The following is an 18,031-nucleotide window of genomic DNA, read 5'->3' as shown; positions in this document are numbered from 1 at the left end:
TGGGCCAACCATCAAGAAGATCGCCCCCCTCAAATCTAAATCGGGGGACATAATCACTGACCAACGCAAACAGATGGACCGCTGGGTTGAGCACTACCTAGAACTGTACTCCAGGGAGAATGCTGTCACTGAGACTGCCCTCAATGCAGCCCAGCCTCCACCAGTCATGGATGAGCTGGACATACAGCCAACCAAATCGGAACTCAGTGATGCCATTGATTCTCTAGCCAGCGGAAAAGCCCCTGGGAAGGACAGCATTACCCCTGAAATAATCAAGAGTGCCAAGCCTGCTATACTCTCAGCACTACATGAACTGCTATGCCTGTGCTGGGACGAGGGAGCAGTACCCCAGGACATGCGCGATGCCAACATCATCACCCTCTATAAAAACAAAGGTGACTGCAACAACTACCGTGGAATCTCCCTGCTCAGCATAGTGGGGAAAGTCTTTGCTCGAGTCGCTCTGAACAGGCTCCAGAAGCTGGCCGAGCGCGTCTACCCTGAGGCACAGTGTGGCTTTCGTGCAGAGAGATCGACCATTGACATGCTGTTCTCCCTTCGTCAGATACAGGAGAAATGCCGTGAACAACAGATGCCCCTCTACATTGCTTTCATTGATCTCACCAAAGCCTTTGACCTCGTCAGCAGACGTGGTCTCTTCAGACTACTAGAAAAGATCGGATGTCCACCAAAGCTACTAAGTATCATCACCTCATTCCATGACAATATGAAAGGCACAATTCAACATGGTGGCTCCTCATCAGAGCCCTTTCCTATCCTGAGTGGTGTGAAACAGGGCTGTGTTCTCGCATCCACACTTTTTGGGATTTTCTTCTCCCTGCTGCTTTCACATGCGTTCAAATCCTCTGAAGAAGGAATTTTCCTCCACACAAGATCAGGGGGCAGGTTGTTCAACCTTGCCCGTCTAAGAGCGAAGTCCAAAGTACGGAAAGTCCTCATCAGAGAACTCCTCTTTGCTGACGATGCTGCTTTAACATCTCACACTGAAGAGTGCCTGCAGAGTCTCATCGACAGGTTTGCGTCTGCCTGCAATGAATTTGGCCTAACTATCAGCCTCAAGAAAACGAACATCATGGGGCAGGACGTCAGAAATGCTCCATCCATCAATATTGGCGACCACGCTCTGGAAGTGGTTCAAGAGTTCACCTACCTAGGCTCAACTATCACCAGTAACCTGTCTCTAGATGCAGAAATCAACAAGCGCATGGGTAAGGCTTCCACTGCTATGTCCAGACTGGCCAAGAGAGTGTGGGAAAATGGCGCACTGACACAGAACACAAAAGTCCGAGTGTATCAGGCCTGTGTCCTCAGTACCTTGCTCTACGGCAGCGAGGCCTGGACAACGTATGCCAGCCAAGAGCGACGTCTCAATTCATTCCATCTTCGCTGCCTTCGGAGAATACTTGGCATCAGGTGGCAGGACTATATCTCCAACACAGAAGTCCTTGAAGCAGCCAACACCCCCAGCTTATACACACTACTGAGTCAGCGGCGCTTGAGATGGCTTGGCCATGTGAGCCGCATGGAAGATGGCAGGATCCCCAAAGACACATTGTACAGCGAGCTTGCCACTGGTATCAGACCCACCGGCCGTCCATGTCTCCGCTATAAAGACGTCTGCAAACGCGACATGAAATCGTGTGACATTGATCACAAGTCGTGGGAGTCAGTTGCCAGCATTCGCCAGAGCTGGCAGGCAGCCATAAAGACAGGGCTAAATTGTGGCGAGTCGAAGAGACTTAGTAGTTGGCAGGAAAAAAGACAGAGGCGCAAGGGGAGAGCCAACTGTGCAACAGCCCCGATAAACAAATTTCTCTGCAGCACCTGTGGAAGAGCCTGTCACTCCAGAATTGGCCTTTATAGCCACTCCAGGCGCTGCTTCACAAACCACTTACCACCTCCAGGCGCATATCCATTGTCTCTCGAGATAAGGAGGCCCAAAAGAAAAAAAGAAAGAATTACAGCTCTTGCATATGTTGTGAAGTGTATATGTTCATATATAGTATTATGTTTCTGTAATATGGAGTGTGTTACATAATATATACAGTATATATGCTAAGCCTGTGTAACACAGTAAAGTTGAACTAGATGTTAAAGTAACTGGAAAATCCAGGGCAAGTTATGTTGACATGGTGGGACAGGGCAACCAACAGTGCACTGATATGAAACCCCATGTAGCATTTTGTGGACATGAGCAAACTATGAACATTTAGGCCTTTTCTCTGTATGTTTTTATTTGCTGGATCAGCAGCTTTCAAGGCTTTTTTTTCCTTCACTCCCAAAGGCACTGATTCCTCTGGAGAGTACATGCACAAGTATTGCCAGCCCTGTATTACCTCATCCACATGGCCAGCCTTTGTGCGTGAGCATCACAGATAAAGCCAATGATGCCCACAATTGCCATTTGAGCAGTTTGCTGGGAGGCTGTTGGCATCAGTGGAAATACTGCATCATGAATCACTATATTCGGGAAAGGAGCGAGTAAACAGATAGATTTGGAAGGGAGCATTTCTCTCTGTCGAAGAGGCATGAAGTGGGGAGAGAATATAGTTTGTGTTGAGTATTTTTCCTGCCATACGGATGATTTCCTTTCTTGGGGACCAGTAATACCATTTGTTGTATGTGCATGATGCAGACACTGGCTTGTTGGGTAAACCTGAACTGTATTTCACTTTATTCCATAACAGATCCTCAAAAGCTCTGAACGTGTCACCACAGAGATCATTTCTGCAGAAAAAGATATTTTTACATGGATACCTTTTCCACCTGCATGCAAAGCAGTGGCTCTGGAAGTAAAGCACAGATCTCGATTGTTCTCCTGTTGGGGAGATGATGCTACCAGTAATGGGGAGATGATGGATATCACCGATCCCCAAATGGGCAAATTCCACCTTTCTTTATCAGAGACATTGCAGAGTGAAGGCATTTTATCTTGTATAGATGCGGCCAAGTGTCTTGATTTTACAAAGGAAAATGACAATGGATGGGCAACAGGCTATCTGGGAAATGTAAAATCTGGAGATGTTTTTGGAGCAGGTCCAACAGAGCTTGCTGCAAGTAAACATGAGAAATCTTACCCAGTGGATCAGCGACATGGCAGAGGATACAAGCCAGTTGATGTTACTCACTGTCCCGTTGTGTCTCGAAATGAAAGGGAACCAAAGCAATCAGTGCTTGGATTACAGTCCAATGCGAAGCCCCACAAAGGGAAAACAATACAGCACAAAATGACAAGAGAGACATTGTATGCTGAGAAGGACAATGCTGATTTTACAGGGGAATGTCCGGACCATTCATTCACAGCGGGTGGGTTCTGTGCCACCAGCAAGATGAGTGCAGAAGGTGCTGTCAATAAAGAGAGGCCTGATGGGCAGGTGGAAAGGGAACTGGATCTGGAGAGCTGTCCAATGTGCCTTGTCCCATTTCCTGCAGGGTAGGTTTATGTGCTTTTGCTCCTAGCTTTGATTATTTTTGATCTTCTTCACTTCCTGAATTCCTTTAATCTGGCCCATTCTTCAAAAACTTTACCCTGCCCTGGCTTTCAGTTTTGTCAGCACTTACGGAGAGCAACATTTGTATAACTCCCGAGTGTCATTCTTTTTAAAGATATTTTGTTTTTTTCAGTTAAAAAAAATTCTTTTTTTTGGGTGAAGGAAAATAGAGTAAGAAAAGAAAGTTGTGACCAAATCCTTGCTAATTTCAGTGTTTTTTTAAAATCATTCTGTAAAATGTTCTGGGAATTCTATTTGGGTTTTCTTCTACTTTACCTTTTCAGGTCTGGTCTGCATTTGTTAATCACCTGGCTGACCCTGTCCCAAGCCTCAGTTAAAGCCACTGTTGTATCAGCCACTAAAAGCTGTGCTAGCATACGCCTGGGCTAATATAGATTTTCCTTCCTGGTTCAGTGGGGGCTATGCTTGGTTTTTGCTCACCCACATGGATGAGATCAGGTGTGAACTGGTGTCCTACCCAGAACACATTGAACAACACACACAGGTAGAAATTAGACATTGTTGAGTCCCTTTTAGGGGCATGAAATGGGTGTAACAGGCCCATTTTAGGGGTCCAGTGCCTTGCGCCCAACAACGCCTGTAAAACGTCTGAACCAAAATTTGTTAATTTTTCAGGACTTTGGGGTAACTGCCCAGAACTGGTTTTAGGCACCTTACATATGCTAATGAGGGGCCTACCACCTGTTTAACAACTCCTTTGCCAAATTGGGCTGTCTTGAGCAGAGCCTGCCTCTGGTATTCCTAATTTGGATGTGGTCTAGCCAGTGAAAAGGTACGTGTAATAAAAAAAAATTAACTGATGGGGTGCCAGGAGGAGCTGGAGTGTTCCTCCTGTCTGTACAGGACTCCCGCTGGCCATGATCGACCATTTCCCATTCTCCTTTCTCCTTCTCCACCCCGCCCCCTCCAACCCTGGACTTAACTGAGGGCAGCTGCCGGACAGAAAGGTGGCCCAAAATTGAATTCCGACATTGGTGAGCTGTGTGTAGAGGCACCACAATTAGATGAGTATGAGGATCAATGTGTTGCAAGCATGGGGCCTCTGTCTTCAGGTTCAGGGATTATTCTCTATGACCATTTTGTGCTTCAAAACTGGTCGAAGCTGATTTCTAGGCCACTGTGTCACCAAATCAGTTATGTCCAACTTTTATCTATGTAGATCTCTTAATATAAAAACAGAAAGTGCTGGAAATACTCAGCAGGTCTGGCAGCATCTGTGGAGAGAGAAACAGAGTTAACGTTTCATGTCGACAACCCTTCGTCTGACATTACCTATGTTTCTCTCTCCACAGATGCTGTCAGACTTGCTGAGTATTCCCAGCAGTTTCTGTTTTTTTAGATTACAAATATCCTCAGTGTGTTGCTCTTGTAGACCTCTTTTAAGTTGTTTTAAAAGACAGTTTATGGTTTCCCTGAGTGACTGACCCAGGCAAGCTAGAAAGATCCTAGGTTCAGTTCCCAGTCAGTGTGATAGTGCTAATAAGTTCCCAGTAAGGAGAGGGGATATTATTCTGCAACCCCTGCATGTGACATCACTTGAGGACAGTGATACATCCTGCAGTCAAATATGCCTGTCACTCATTGGCCAGGTTCACATATTAAGAGCATCCACTTGGATGAGACACTGGATGGCATACAGGCATCCATGAACAGCCCAACATCAACTTGTTTTTAAGAAAGTGCCTTTAAAATAATGAAATACCCCAAGGCACTTTGCAGGGCTATTGTAAAGCAAAATTTCACACTGAGCCACATGAGATATTAGTGCAGGTGGCCAAAAGCTTGATCAAAGAGGTATGTTTTAACAAGTGTCTTGGAGGAGGAAAGTGAGGTCGACAGTTGGAGAGGTTTAGGGAGGGAATTCTACAGCTTGACAGCTGAAGGCACTGCCACCAGTGGTGGAGCGATTTAAAATCAGGGATGCTCAAGAGGTCAGCATTAGAGGAGCGTGGATATCTTGGAGGGTTGTGCGGCTGGCGGAGAGTACAGCGGCAGGGAAGGGAGAGACCATGGAGAGCGTTGCTTAACTGGTAGCCAGAGTAGGTCAGCAAATACAGGGGTGATGGGTGAACGGGACTTTGTGCGATTTAGGACACAGGCAGCAGTGTTTTGGAATGACCTCGGCATGATTCAGCACATTGAGGAGAGGGGAAGAAGAGGCAGAGGAGGGGCCAGAAGGTATTACACCACTGCTCCTTCACACAGTGTAATCCTTTAAACTCTGTTTGCACAGTCATGAATAGAATATTTAAACCTTGATTGCACAAAACATGAATTTTTAGTTTAAAATAAAAACAATTATTCATTGACTCATTCTGAAAAAAACATTTTTCAAATTAGTAATGATAGGATCATGACTGACTTTAAAGGAGAATAAGGAAATGCAGACAGTGAAGCTGGTGATAAAGCTCTTTTTTAAAAAATGTGCCAGTTTTAGAGAGATTTTAAAGAGATGATTATTGGTACTTTGGGTGGGGGTACGTTAATGCTTAATCAATATTTTTACTTATTCAGTGACATGATCGACCTTAGCAGCATGGTAGGTATTAGCAGTATACAAAATTAGGAGCACGACCGAGATTAACTCCTTTTGAAAGTCTTTTTGAGGAACTTTGGCTTCAAAAGAAATCTTTTAAACTTTTAAGTCTTTCAATTGAAAGTATGGATACCTTCACTTTCCTCTGACTCACTCTTTTCAGTCCCTCCAAAAATACCCCAGAAGAGTTCAGGTGCCCTTATTCCACAGTACCTTTGGTTTTGTACTCAGTGGAAATTCCAGTTGGTACTTTGGATTTCATGTAAGGATTTTTATTTTTAAGAACAGCAGAAGAAATCTATTTGTGAAGGAAAATATGTTTTCAAGGTCAGTCAGGGAACGTTTTAAGGTTGAAAAATAGTCTAGTTTCCAGCTGTAGATAAAATAGGAAGTTGATAGGCTAAACAGAAGTATATTTATCTCGGTTAGACCTTCTGTCAGCCTCAGCTAATCAATGTGTGCAGGAGGGAGCTCCTCGAGCAATCTGCAGGAGGGTGAAAGCTGACAGAAATCCCATCTTCACTTTAATGACAGAACCAGAGGAGCAGAAGCTAATCACTGTCTGGGAAATAAAGTCTGAGCCCTTGATTATTTGTGACGGGCTATGTCGGCGCCTCAGATTTAATCGATCCCCAAAGACCGAGGGATTTGAGTCACCAAATTCATTTTAGATCGGGGATACTTAAATTCTTCTAGTGCGGCTTCAAAATGTTGAATAATCTGAGATTATTCGACGACTATAAGAGACCCTTCTGACCCCAATAGTTATAGAATGGCAGTGATCAGATAACTAGGCCCAATGAAAGTTTTCAAATCAACCTCCATGTATGGCTGATTCAGGGCTTGGTGCATTTTTTTTTTTGCACCTGATTTTCTTCAACAATGACTTGCATTTATAAAGAGCCTTTATGTAGTGAAATGTCCCAAGGCACTTTTCAGTGTCACATAAGGAGATATTACAAGTGATAAAAAGCAGAGAGGTTTAGTGAGGGAATTCTAGAGCTTTGGGTGGATGCAGCTGAAGGCACAGCCACTAATAATGGAGTGAAGGAAATTAGGGATGTGTAAGAGGCCTGAATTGGAGGAGTGCAGGGAGTTCAGAGGGTTGTAAGGCTGGAGGAGGTTACAGAGACAGGGAGGGGGTGAAGCCATAGAGGGATTTGCAAATCAGGATGAGAATTTTAAAATCAAGGCATTGGCGAATTGGGAGCCAATGTAGGTCAGTGAGCACAGGGGTGGTGGCTGAACAGTATTTGGTGTAAGTTTTTTCCGCTAATTTTTCTTCAGTTTTCTTGTGGTTATTATGGAAGTTTACCAAAAAATGAATGAGAAGAAAATGGCTGTGGCCACATTGGCACTGGTGGAACTGGTAGACATTGTGTTTCATCAGCGGTCATTTTATCAACCAGAGTTACTTCTTGGTATTATTTTGTACAGGTCAGGTGTATCTGTTTTATGTGTTTTAAAGAGACAGATTAATCGGGGGCTTGATCTGAAGGTTCAGCGTATAACACAAACTACGTCTTCCTCTCTATGGAAAACAAAACTAAATACATGGTATGAAATACTGAAAGAAACCAATCTTCCATTCATATTGCATTCAAAATACAGCAGAGCAGCCAGTCTCAGATTTAGAAGAATTTGGCAGGAGCGAAGCCTGTCACAGATTTAAAATAACTTGCAAAACATCCAGGGAGGAGAATTTTTTTTTAATGCAGCAAGTTTTAAAAAATAATCTGGAATATGCTATCTGAAAGGGCAGTTGAAACAGATTCCATGGTAACTTTCAAAAGGGAATTAGATATGTATTTGAAAAGGAGAAAATTGCAGAACTATGGGAAAAAAGCAGGGGACTGGGATTAATTGGAAAGCGCTTTCAAAGAGCTGGCACAGACACAGTGGGCCGAATGGCTGCCTCTATTCTATGATTTGCCCTAGCACCATCACTCCCGATCTCTTCCCAGCAGCCTGTTAAATTCACGTTATTTACATGCATTGGTAACCAATAGAGAGTTTTCTATTACCATGTTATGTGGGTGTATAATGCATTCATGGGGTTCATAAATCTACAAAGAAAGCTCCATGGATTTTACTTCAGAACCCCAGGACTGTTATGCGCATATGCATGTTCCAGGTCTGGATCTTTTTTATTTATTTATTTTATTTATTTAGAGATACAGCACTGAAACAGGCCCTTCGGCCCACCGAGTCTGTGCCAACCATCAACCACCCATTTATACTAATCCTACACTAATCCCATATTCCTACCACATCCCCACCTTCCCTATATTCCCCTACCACCTACCTATACTAGGGGCAATTTATAATGGCCAATTTACCTATCAACCTGCAAATCTTTGGGCTGTGGGAGGAAACCGGAGCACCCGACGAAAACCCACGCGGTCACAGGGCGAACTTGCAAACTCCACACAGGCAGTACCCAGAACCGAACCCGGTTCGCTGGAGCTATGAGGCTGCGGTGCTAACCACTGCGCATGTGGGATGAAAACCTACAAGTGCTGCTCTCTTGCTTGTACACAGCCAAGTGGGTGTAAAAGTGCCTTTTGTATTGTGTGCAAGCTTACATCTTACACATGCCCTTAATGTTCTCTCATGGAATTTGATGAAGGGAATGGTGTGAAAGCTTTTGAACTTCACACTAGTTTAATTGCATCACAGGCCAAAGAAATGGAGTTGAAATACTTGTTAGAAGCACAGTTCAAAACAGGAGTAATAGTAACTTTTGATAGTGTAAAATGGTTGACGTTGCATCAGCTACCCTGTAATATGCAATTCCAGTCTTGCACCAATGTGGTTGACGCTTAACTACCCTTGCCGTTTCAGGGCAACTAGGGGTGGGTACTAAATGCCGACTTTGCTAGTGATGCCCATATTCCAAGAATGAATTAAAAAGACACCACACTAGATTTTTGTTTCCAAATATTGTGAGTTTTGCGTATTGTCAGAAGTTAAAATTACCCACACAAAAGTGTTATGATAGATCTTCTTTGGCCTCCTTGTCCCGGGAGACAATGGGTAAGCGCCTGGAGGTGGTCAGTGGTTTGTGGAGCAGTGCCTGGAGTGGCTATAAAGGCCAATTCTAGAGTGACAGGCTCTTCCACAGGTGCTGCAGAAAAATTTGATTGTCGGGGCTGTTATACAGTTGCGCTTTTGTCTTTTTCCTGCCAACTGCTAAGTCTCTTCGACTCGCCACACTTTAGTCCTGCCTTAATGACTGCCCGCCAGCTCTGGCGAACGCTGGCAACTGACTCCCACGACTTGTGATCAATGTCACAGGACTTCATGTTCCGTTTGCAGACATTTTTGAAGCGGAGACATGGACGGCCGGTGGGTCTGGTACCAGTGGCGAGCTCGCTGTACAATATATCTTTGGGGATCCTGCCATCTTCCATGCGGCTCACATGGCCAAGCCATCTCAAGCACCACTGACTCAGTAGTGTGTATAAGCTAGGGATGTTGGCCGCCTCGTGGTCTTCTGTGTTGGAGATACGGTCCTGCCACCTGATGCCAAGTATTCTCCGGAGGCAGTGAAGATGGAATGAATTGAGACGTCGCTCTTGGCTGACATACGTTGTCCAGGCCTCGCTGCCATAGAGCAAGGTACTGAGGACACAGGCTTGATACACTCGGACCTTTGTGTTCCGTGTCAGTGCGCCATGGAGAGGTCACTCCATAGTTGCCTCACAGGATAGATAGGTTGTAGTTAACTGCATGATGTAATAAACATCTCAACTCATGAGGCAAGCTGTATTTGACGACAGAGATTTTTGATCAGCCTTGCTGGTGGAGATATTTATCTTTTCACTCCACTGGTAGGAATGGGGAACCTTATAACATTGTGTGCCACACGATGGAGCAGTTGATTGATGCTTGTATCACAGAGTTTAACGTGGGGTTATCCCACTCACAGTAGTTAGCTTGCACAGCAGAGCGTACAGGCTTTAAGCTAAACCAAAGGACACATATTTGGGGGAAAAATGCTCAAAGGAAATTATATACCTTCTATGTCTGGGAATTTATGTGCTATAACAATTGGGTTTGAGGTCAGTGCTCACTAATAAATCCTGGGGTTTAGTGGAATTAAAACTCTTTGTACACTGATTCTATACTTTTCTCCATTGGTTTTCTGCACACATCGTCGCCAAAGTGACATTTTGTTTTCACCTAAATTACACACTGTTCTACCTTAAAGGGATGCTCTGCATGAAAATGTTTTGTGGCAGACTTCTTCATTTATTCATAAATATTCAATTCAGTAACATACGTGTGGCAACACATGATGGAATGTTTCTGGTCATTGGTATCATTGCATGACTCTTCCCTCCCTGAACAGAGAAAGATTTGGCAAAGATCTTTTTTGCAAACACATCTCTTTAAAGGATCCACATGACTTTGTTGCTGATAGGAAAGGAATATTAGTGATTCTGTCTGCAGTCAGGCAAAAACAATGTGTATATCAGACAGATTAACACTATGAAATTGCAAGTGGGATAGTGCTACTCTTGAGAAGTGGATGTGTGTGATCTTTGTGTTAGGACAACATTGGTCTAGGCTGCTCCTTCTCTCTCTTTGCTACAATAGCCTACAGATATTCCCCATTTTCGTCCCATTTCATTGTGGGCCCACAGAATGGACACCAAGCGCAGGACTTTTGGGCCCTGCCAGAGGCAAATATGTTATCAAACAGAGTGATGAATCAGCAATATGTAATTGTCAAATATGATGCAGATAGAGTACAAGATATTCTAATAAGGTAAAAGTGGGGAAGCATTAAAGGATAGGGTTGAGATTAATCAAGAGATTAAAAATAAACTAAAACTTAAAATGGAGGCATATAATAGGCTAACAGTACTAAAGATACGCATGAGGAATCAAAGGAGAGTAGTGGGGATATGATAGGGTGACTAGAAGGGCTAAAATGGAATATGAAAAACCTGCTGCTGCTTGTAGCTACTCCTACCATGAGCTGTCATGATACGTCACGCTTGCCTATCTTGCGCCATCTTCATACATCAACTGTAGCTCGCCTGCAACTGCTCTGTGACGTCCATCATCCAACTATGCCTAGGTTGATCCCTCTTTCTGCTGTCCTCCATTTTGCCCACTAGGGCTGTGATTGTGTCTGAAATACTGACATTTTATTTTCTGGATGTCATTTTTTAAGAGTTCTTTTTGCTCTTGCAATTCCAAGCACCTCTTCATTTGTCTTATGGTCTCTTTAAGGAATTTTAAGCATACGTCTTGGCATTCCCATTTCAAAGGGCTCGATTTTCTGCCACAAATCTTCACTTATTGTCCAGGTTTTTGAGGCGTACAGGAAAGTGGACAGAATGTGTCATCTTATGAATGTTTTCCTTGTTAAAAGCTTGAGCTTTCTTGTTAACACATCCTTCATCTTCACAAAATTACTTCAGGCTATCTCTATCCTTCTTTTGACTTCGGCATTGAATCTACCATCTTCTGTTAAGTTTGTCTATTTAGGACAAATGATATCTACTTGTTCCGATGTGACACCATCCACTTCAATCTTCACTCTGGCCTCTTCTAATGTATTCCTTCTAATTATCATCGCTTTTATCTTTTTGGTGTTCATACTCAATCCATATTCTAACCTTTCTAGATTTTACTCAATCTACGATTTTTTTTAGGGCCTCTTCTGATTCTGCAAGTAGTGCTGTGTCGTCAGCATATCGCAAGTTTGTTATGTTCTCGCCTCCAATTTTAACACCTGGAAGTACATCTAATTCTCTGAATATTTGTTCTGTGTACAGATTGAATAATTTTGGCGACAGTGCACAGCTTTGTCCTACTCCTCTCTTCACTTTAAATATATTTGATTGTCCATCTTCTAGCCTGATGCTCGCTATTTGGTCCCAATACAGGCTCTGGATAAATATCACATCTTTACTGTCAATGTCACATTTCAGCAACACGACTATTAACCTTTGGTGATAAACACAATCGATCGCTTTCTCATAATCTATAAAGCATTTGTAAATGTTCTTGTTTACTTCTAGATTTTCACTGTCTTGTTCCTACTCCAGGTCTAAATCCAGACTGTGTTTCACCAATTTCTGCTTCAAATGTGTTATTTCTTTCTATTATGATTTTCAAGATGACTTCTATGAGATGACTTTATGAAAAACCACTAACAATATAAAAGGAAATCAAATATAACACCGGTTCAAGAAAGGAGGGAGGGAGCAAACAGTAAACTACAGGCCAGTTAGCCGGACATCAGTTGTACTGGAATCTATTAAGGAAGTGGCACTTAGAAAATCAAAACAATAGGCAGAGTCAACATGGTTTTATGAAAGGGAAATAGTGTTTGACAAATCAATTGGACTGTTCTGGGGATGTAACTGGCAGGGTAAAGGGGAACCAGTGGATTAGTATATTTGGATTTTCAAAAGGCATTCTGATAAGGTACAACATGAAAAGTTGTTACATGAGATGAGGGCTCATGGGATTGGGGATAATATATTGGCACAGATAGAGGATTAGTTAAAGGACAGAAAACAGAGTAGGTCATTTACAGGTTGGTAGGCTATTAGTAGTGGGATGCAACAAGGATCAGTGCTGGGGCATTAGCTATTTACATTCCATATTAATAACTTGGATGAAGGGACTGGGTGTAATGTATCCATGTTTGCTGATGATACAAAGAAGGTGGGTAAGTAAGCTGTGAGGAGGACATAAACAATCTGCAAAGGGATAGGTTAAGTGAGTGTGCAAGAAGGTGATAGATGGAGTATAATGTGGGAAAATGTGAGGTTATTCACTTGAGTAAGAAGAATAGAGAAACAGAATATCATTTAAATGATGAAAACTATTTACACGAAACACAAAGTTAACATGTAATGCAGTGAATGCATAACTGGGCATCCATGAGGCGCTGTGAGCCATCAGCAACAGCAGAATTGTACTCAATCACAATCTGTAACCTCATGGCCAGGCACATCCCCCACTCTACCATTACTATCAAGCCAGGAGACCACACCTGGTTCAATGAAGAGTGCAGGAGGGCATGCCAGGAGCAGCACCAGGCATACCTCAAAATGAGGTGTCAACCTGGTGAAGCTACAACACAGGACTACTTGCATGCCAAACTGCATAAGCAGCATGCAATAGAAAGAACTAAACTATGCCCATAACCAACGGATCCGATCTAAGCTCTGCAGTCCTGCCACATCCAGTCATGAATGGTGGTGGACAATTAAACAACGAACTGGAGGAGGTAGCTCCACAAATATCCCCATCCTCAATGATGGGGGAGCCAGCGCATCAGTGCAAAAGATAAGGCTGAAGCATTTGCAACAATCTTCAGCCAGAAGTGCTGAGTTGATGATCCATCTCGGCCTCCTCCTGAAGTCCCGTGCATCACAGATGCCAGACTTCAGCCAATTCAATTCACTCCATGTGATATCAACAAACGACTGAAGGCACTGGATACTGCATTCCAGCAATAGTATTGAAGCTCCAGAACTTGCCGTGCCCCGAGCCACGCTGTTCCAGTACAGCTACAACACAGGCATCTACCCGGACATGTGGAAAAGTGCCCAGGTATGTCCTGTCCACAAAAAGCAGGACAAGTCCAACACGGCCAATTACCGCCCCGTCAGTCTATTTGCAATCATCAGTAAAGTGATGAAAGGGGTGTTATCAAAAGTGCCATCAAGCAGCACTTGCTTAGCAATAATCTGCTCAGTGTCGTTCAGGTTGGGTTACGCCAGGGCCACTCAGCTCCTGACCTCATTACAGCCTTGGTTCAAACATGGACAAAAGAACAGAACTCGAGGTGAGGTGAGAGTGACTGCCCTTGACATCAAGGCAGCATTTGACCGAGTATGGCATCAAGGAGCCCTAGCAAAACTGAAGTCAATGAGAATCAGGGGGCAAACTCTCTGCTGGTTGGAGTCATAACTAGCATAGAGGAAGATGGTTGTGGTTGTTGGAGGTCAATCATCTCAGCTCCAAGACATCACTGCAGGAATTCCTCAGGGTAGTGTCCCAGGCCCAACCATCTTCAGCTGCTTCATCAATGACCTTCCTTCAATCATAAGGTCAGAAGTGGGGATGTTAGCTGATGATTGCACAATGTTCTGCACTATTAACGAGTCCTCAGATACTGAAGTAGTCCGTGTAGAAATGCAGCAAGACCTGGACAATATGCAGGCTTGGGCTGATAAGTGACAAGTAATATTCGCGCCACACAAGTGCCAGGCAATGACCGTCTCCAACAAGTGAGAATCTAACCATCTCCCCTTGACATTCAATGGCATTACGATTGCTGAATTCCCCCACTGTCAACATTCTAGGGGTTACTATTGACCAGAAGCTGAACTGGAATAGCCATATAAATACCGTGGCTACAAGAACAGGTTAGAGGCTAGAAATTCTGCGGCACGTAACTCACCACCTGACTCCCCACAAGGCACAAGTCAGGAGTGTGATGGAATACCCTCCACTTGCCTGGATGGATGCAGCTCCAATAACACTCAAGAAGCTCGACACCATCCAGGACAAAGCAGCCCGCTTGATTGGCACCCCATCCACAAACATTCACTCCCTCCACCACCGACGTACAGCGTCAGCAGTGTGTACTATCTACAAGATGCACTGCAGCAATTCACCAAGGCTCCTTAGACAGCACCTTCCAAATCCGTGACCTCTACCAACGAGAAGGACAAGGGCAGGAAATGCATGGGAACACCACCACCTGCAAGGTCCCCTCCCAGTCACACACCATCCTGACTTGGAACTATATCGCCATTCCTTCACTGTCGCTGGGTCAAAATCCTGGAACTCCCTCCCTAACAGCACTATGGGTGTACCTGCCTCACATGGACTGCAGCGGTTCAAGAAGGCAGCTTACCACCACCTTCTTGAGGGCAATTCGGGATGGGCAATAAATGCTGGCCTGGCCAGTGACGCCCACATCCCGTGAATTAATTTTAAAAAATGTAGATGCATCAAGCGATTAGGAAGGAAAATGATATGGTGGCCTTTATTGCAATGTGTTTGGAGTACAAGAGTAAGGAAGTTTTGCTGCAATTGTCCAGGGCTTTGGTGTGACCACACCCTGGAATGCCGTGCAGAGCTTTGGACTTCATATCTTAAGGAAGGATGCACTTGCCTTAGAGAGGGTGCAATGAAAATTAACTAGATTAATTCCTGGGATGAAATGGTTGTCCTATGAAGAGAGATTGAGTAGAATGGGCCTATACTTCCTAGAGTTTAGAAGAATGAGAGGTGATCAGAGGTGTCTGCACTGCGTGCTGCTGGAGGGTCCAGAGTGAAGAGGAGAGTTTGGTAAGTGAGTGGATTTTAAGGTTTAATCTCTCTGAAGTCTAGTTTTTGTTTTGTTCAAATTTAGCAATTAATTGAAATTACTGTTTAAGTCATAAGGTAAGTTAGGTTTTTTACAGTTTTAAACAGGGATATACAAGCTGTCAGAGTAGCTGTCGCTAGTTAATTAGGTAGCTAGCTTAAACTGGCTTCTGAGCTCTAGCAGAGCCAACACAGCATTGTTTACAGGGAGCATCAATTCAGGGGACTCTCAGTGCTGCTTGTCTGAACTGACTGCTGCTGGAGGGCATAGGGAGTGAAGAAGGGAGTTTGGTAAGTGAGTGAGTTCAATAAGGAGGGGAACTATAAATTAAGAGAGAAAATAAATTTGTTTGCACTGAGCTACTTTGAGTGCACAGAGTGTGAAGTGGGAGTTTGGTGCGTGAGGGAGGGGCTCCTTTATTTTTACACCTTTTTTCAACCTCCAGTAGCAGCCTCTCTCTTCGGTACAGGGGAAGAAGCTGATTGGTGAGTAACTGGTACGTTATTCTACTTCTAATTGTAATACATAGTTTTTAAAGTTACGGTATGGCAGGTCAGACCGGCCAAGTGGAATGTACGTCCTGTGGTACGTGGGAAGTCGTGGACGCACCACGTGTCCTAGACGAACACATCTGCAGGAAGTGTCACCGGCTGTAGAAGCTTGAGTTCATGGTTTTGGAACTCGAACGGCGGCTGGAGTCACTGTTGTGCATTCGCAAGGCAGAGGACTACATGGATAGCACATTTAGGGAGGTGGTCACACTGCAGGTTAGGAGCATACAGGCAGAGAGAGAATGGGTGACTGCCAGGCAGTCTAGGAGAACCAGGCGGGCAGTGCAGGAGTCCCCTGAGTCTATCTTACTTGCTAATCAGTTTTCCATTTTGGAAATAGGTGAGGGCGATGGTTCCTCAGGGGAATGCAGCCAGAGCAAAGTCGTGGCACCACTAGTGACTGAGCTGTGCAGGAGGGGAGGAAGAAGAGTGGAAGTGCAATAGTGATAGGGAATTCAATAGTCAGGGGATCAGACAGGTGTTTCTGCGGCAGTAAACTTGACATCATTTTCAAATGTTGCCTCCCTGGTGCCAGGTCAAGGATGTCACAGAGTGGCTGCAGGATATCCTTCTGGGGGAGGGTGAACAGCCAGAGGTTGTGGTCCAAATTGGTACCAATGACATAGGTAGGAAGAGGAATGATTTCCTGAAATCAGATTTTAGGGAGTTAGGAAGGAAATTACAAAGCAGGACCTCCTAAGCTGTCATCTCAGGATTACTCCCAGTGCCACGTGCTGGTGAGCACAGGAATAGGAGGATTGATCGATTGAACACGTGGCTGGAGAATTGGTGTAGGAGGGAGGGCAGCACATTTCTGAGTTATTGGGACTGGTTCTGGGGCAGGTGGGACCTGTACAAGTTGGACATGGGGGCTAGACCTTAACAGGACCGGAACTAATATCCTTGCAGGGAGATTTGCTGGTGCTGCTGGGGAGGGTTTAAACTAGCTTGTCGGGGTGGGAAACTGAGGGGTAGCTCAAACTGGAAGGAAGTAAAGCTGGTCACAGGAAGTAGAAAAGTAGCAAGCGACATTAGAAGGCAGGCAAAACAAAGGCGAGCATCAACGAGGTTTAGAATGCAGAATAATGTCAAGAGGACAAGGTTAAGGGCACTCTACCTGAATGCTCGTAGGATTCGCAACAAGGTAGATGATTTAAAGGCACAAATAGAGGTAAATGGGTGTGATCTAATTGCCATTACGGAAACTTGGCTACAGGGTGTCCAAGACTGGGAACTGAATATTCAAGGATATTCGACAGATAGGAAGGACAGGAAAAAAGGAAAAGGAGGTAGTGTTGCGCTAATAAGGGATGGGATCAGTATATTAGTTAGGGAGGATCTCAGATCGGAAGAACAAAATGTGGAATTTGTTTGGGTGGAGCTAAGAAACAGCACAGGGCAGCAAACATTGGTAGGAGTTGTTTATAGGCCACAAGCAGTAGTGGTAATGTGGGGCATGGTATTCATCAGATTAGAGAAGCATGTAGCATGCTTGGTACAGTAATTATGGGTGGAGAACGAGATTCTGGAGTGTGTTAGGGATGGTTTTCTAGAGCAGTATGTTGAGGAACTGACTAGAGAACTGGTTATTTTAGATCTAATATTATGTAATGAGAATGGGCTAATTAATCTTGTTGCAAAAGAACCTTTAGGGATGAGTGACCATAATATGATAGAATTTTACATTATGTTTGAAAATGAGGTAGTTCAATCTGAAGCTGTTAAATTTGAACAAAGGAAATTATGAAGGTATGAGGGGCAAATTGGCTGAGGTGGATTGGGAAAATACATTAAAAGGTATGACAGTACATAGACAATGGATAGTCTTCAAATAATTAATACATAGTTTTCAGCAACTATACATTCCTTCATGGTACAAAAACCCCAAAAGCAAAGCAGTCAACTGTGGCTAACAAAGGAAGTTAAGGATTCTATAAGATTAAAAGAAAAGGCCTGTAAAGTTGCCAGAAATAGTAGTAAACCTGAGGATTGAGAGGATTTTAGAATACAGCAAAGGAAGATCTAAAAATTGGTAAAGAAAGGGAGAATGGAATATGAA

General features: G+C 44.0%; 1 protein-coding gene across 1 annotated transcript in view; it reads left to right on the top strand.

Moving 5' to 3' along the window:
* Positions 1 to 18,031, top strand: part of LOC137351894 (uncharacterized) — an 89,796-nt gene that overhangs the window by 50,945 nt on the left and 20,820 nt on the right. Inside the window, exon 3 of the mRNA XM_068016764.1 lies at positions 2,709 to 3,454. Within this exon, the coding sequence (XP_067872865.1) occupies positions 2,709 to 3,454 (746 nt within the window). The remainder of the gene's footprint in view (positions 1 to 2,708; positions 3,455 to 18,031) is intronic.

This window comes from Heterodontus francisci, chromosome 37 (genome assembly GCF_036365525.1).
Source record: "Heterodontus francisci isolate sHetFra1 chromosome 37, sHetFra1.hap1, whole genome shotgun sequence".
Classification (NCBI taxonomy): domain Eukaryota; kingdom Metazoa; phylum Chordata; class Chondrichthyes; order Heterodontiformes; family Heterodontidae; genus Heterodontus; species Heterodontus francisci.
The sequence above is the reverse complement of the archived record's forward strand: the minus strand, read 5'-3'. Positions and strand labels throughout refer to the sequence as shown.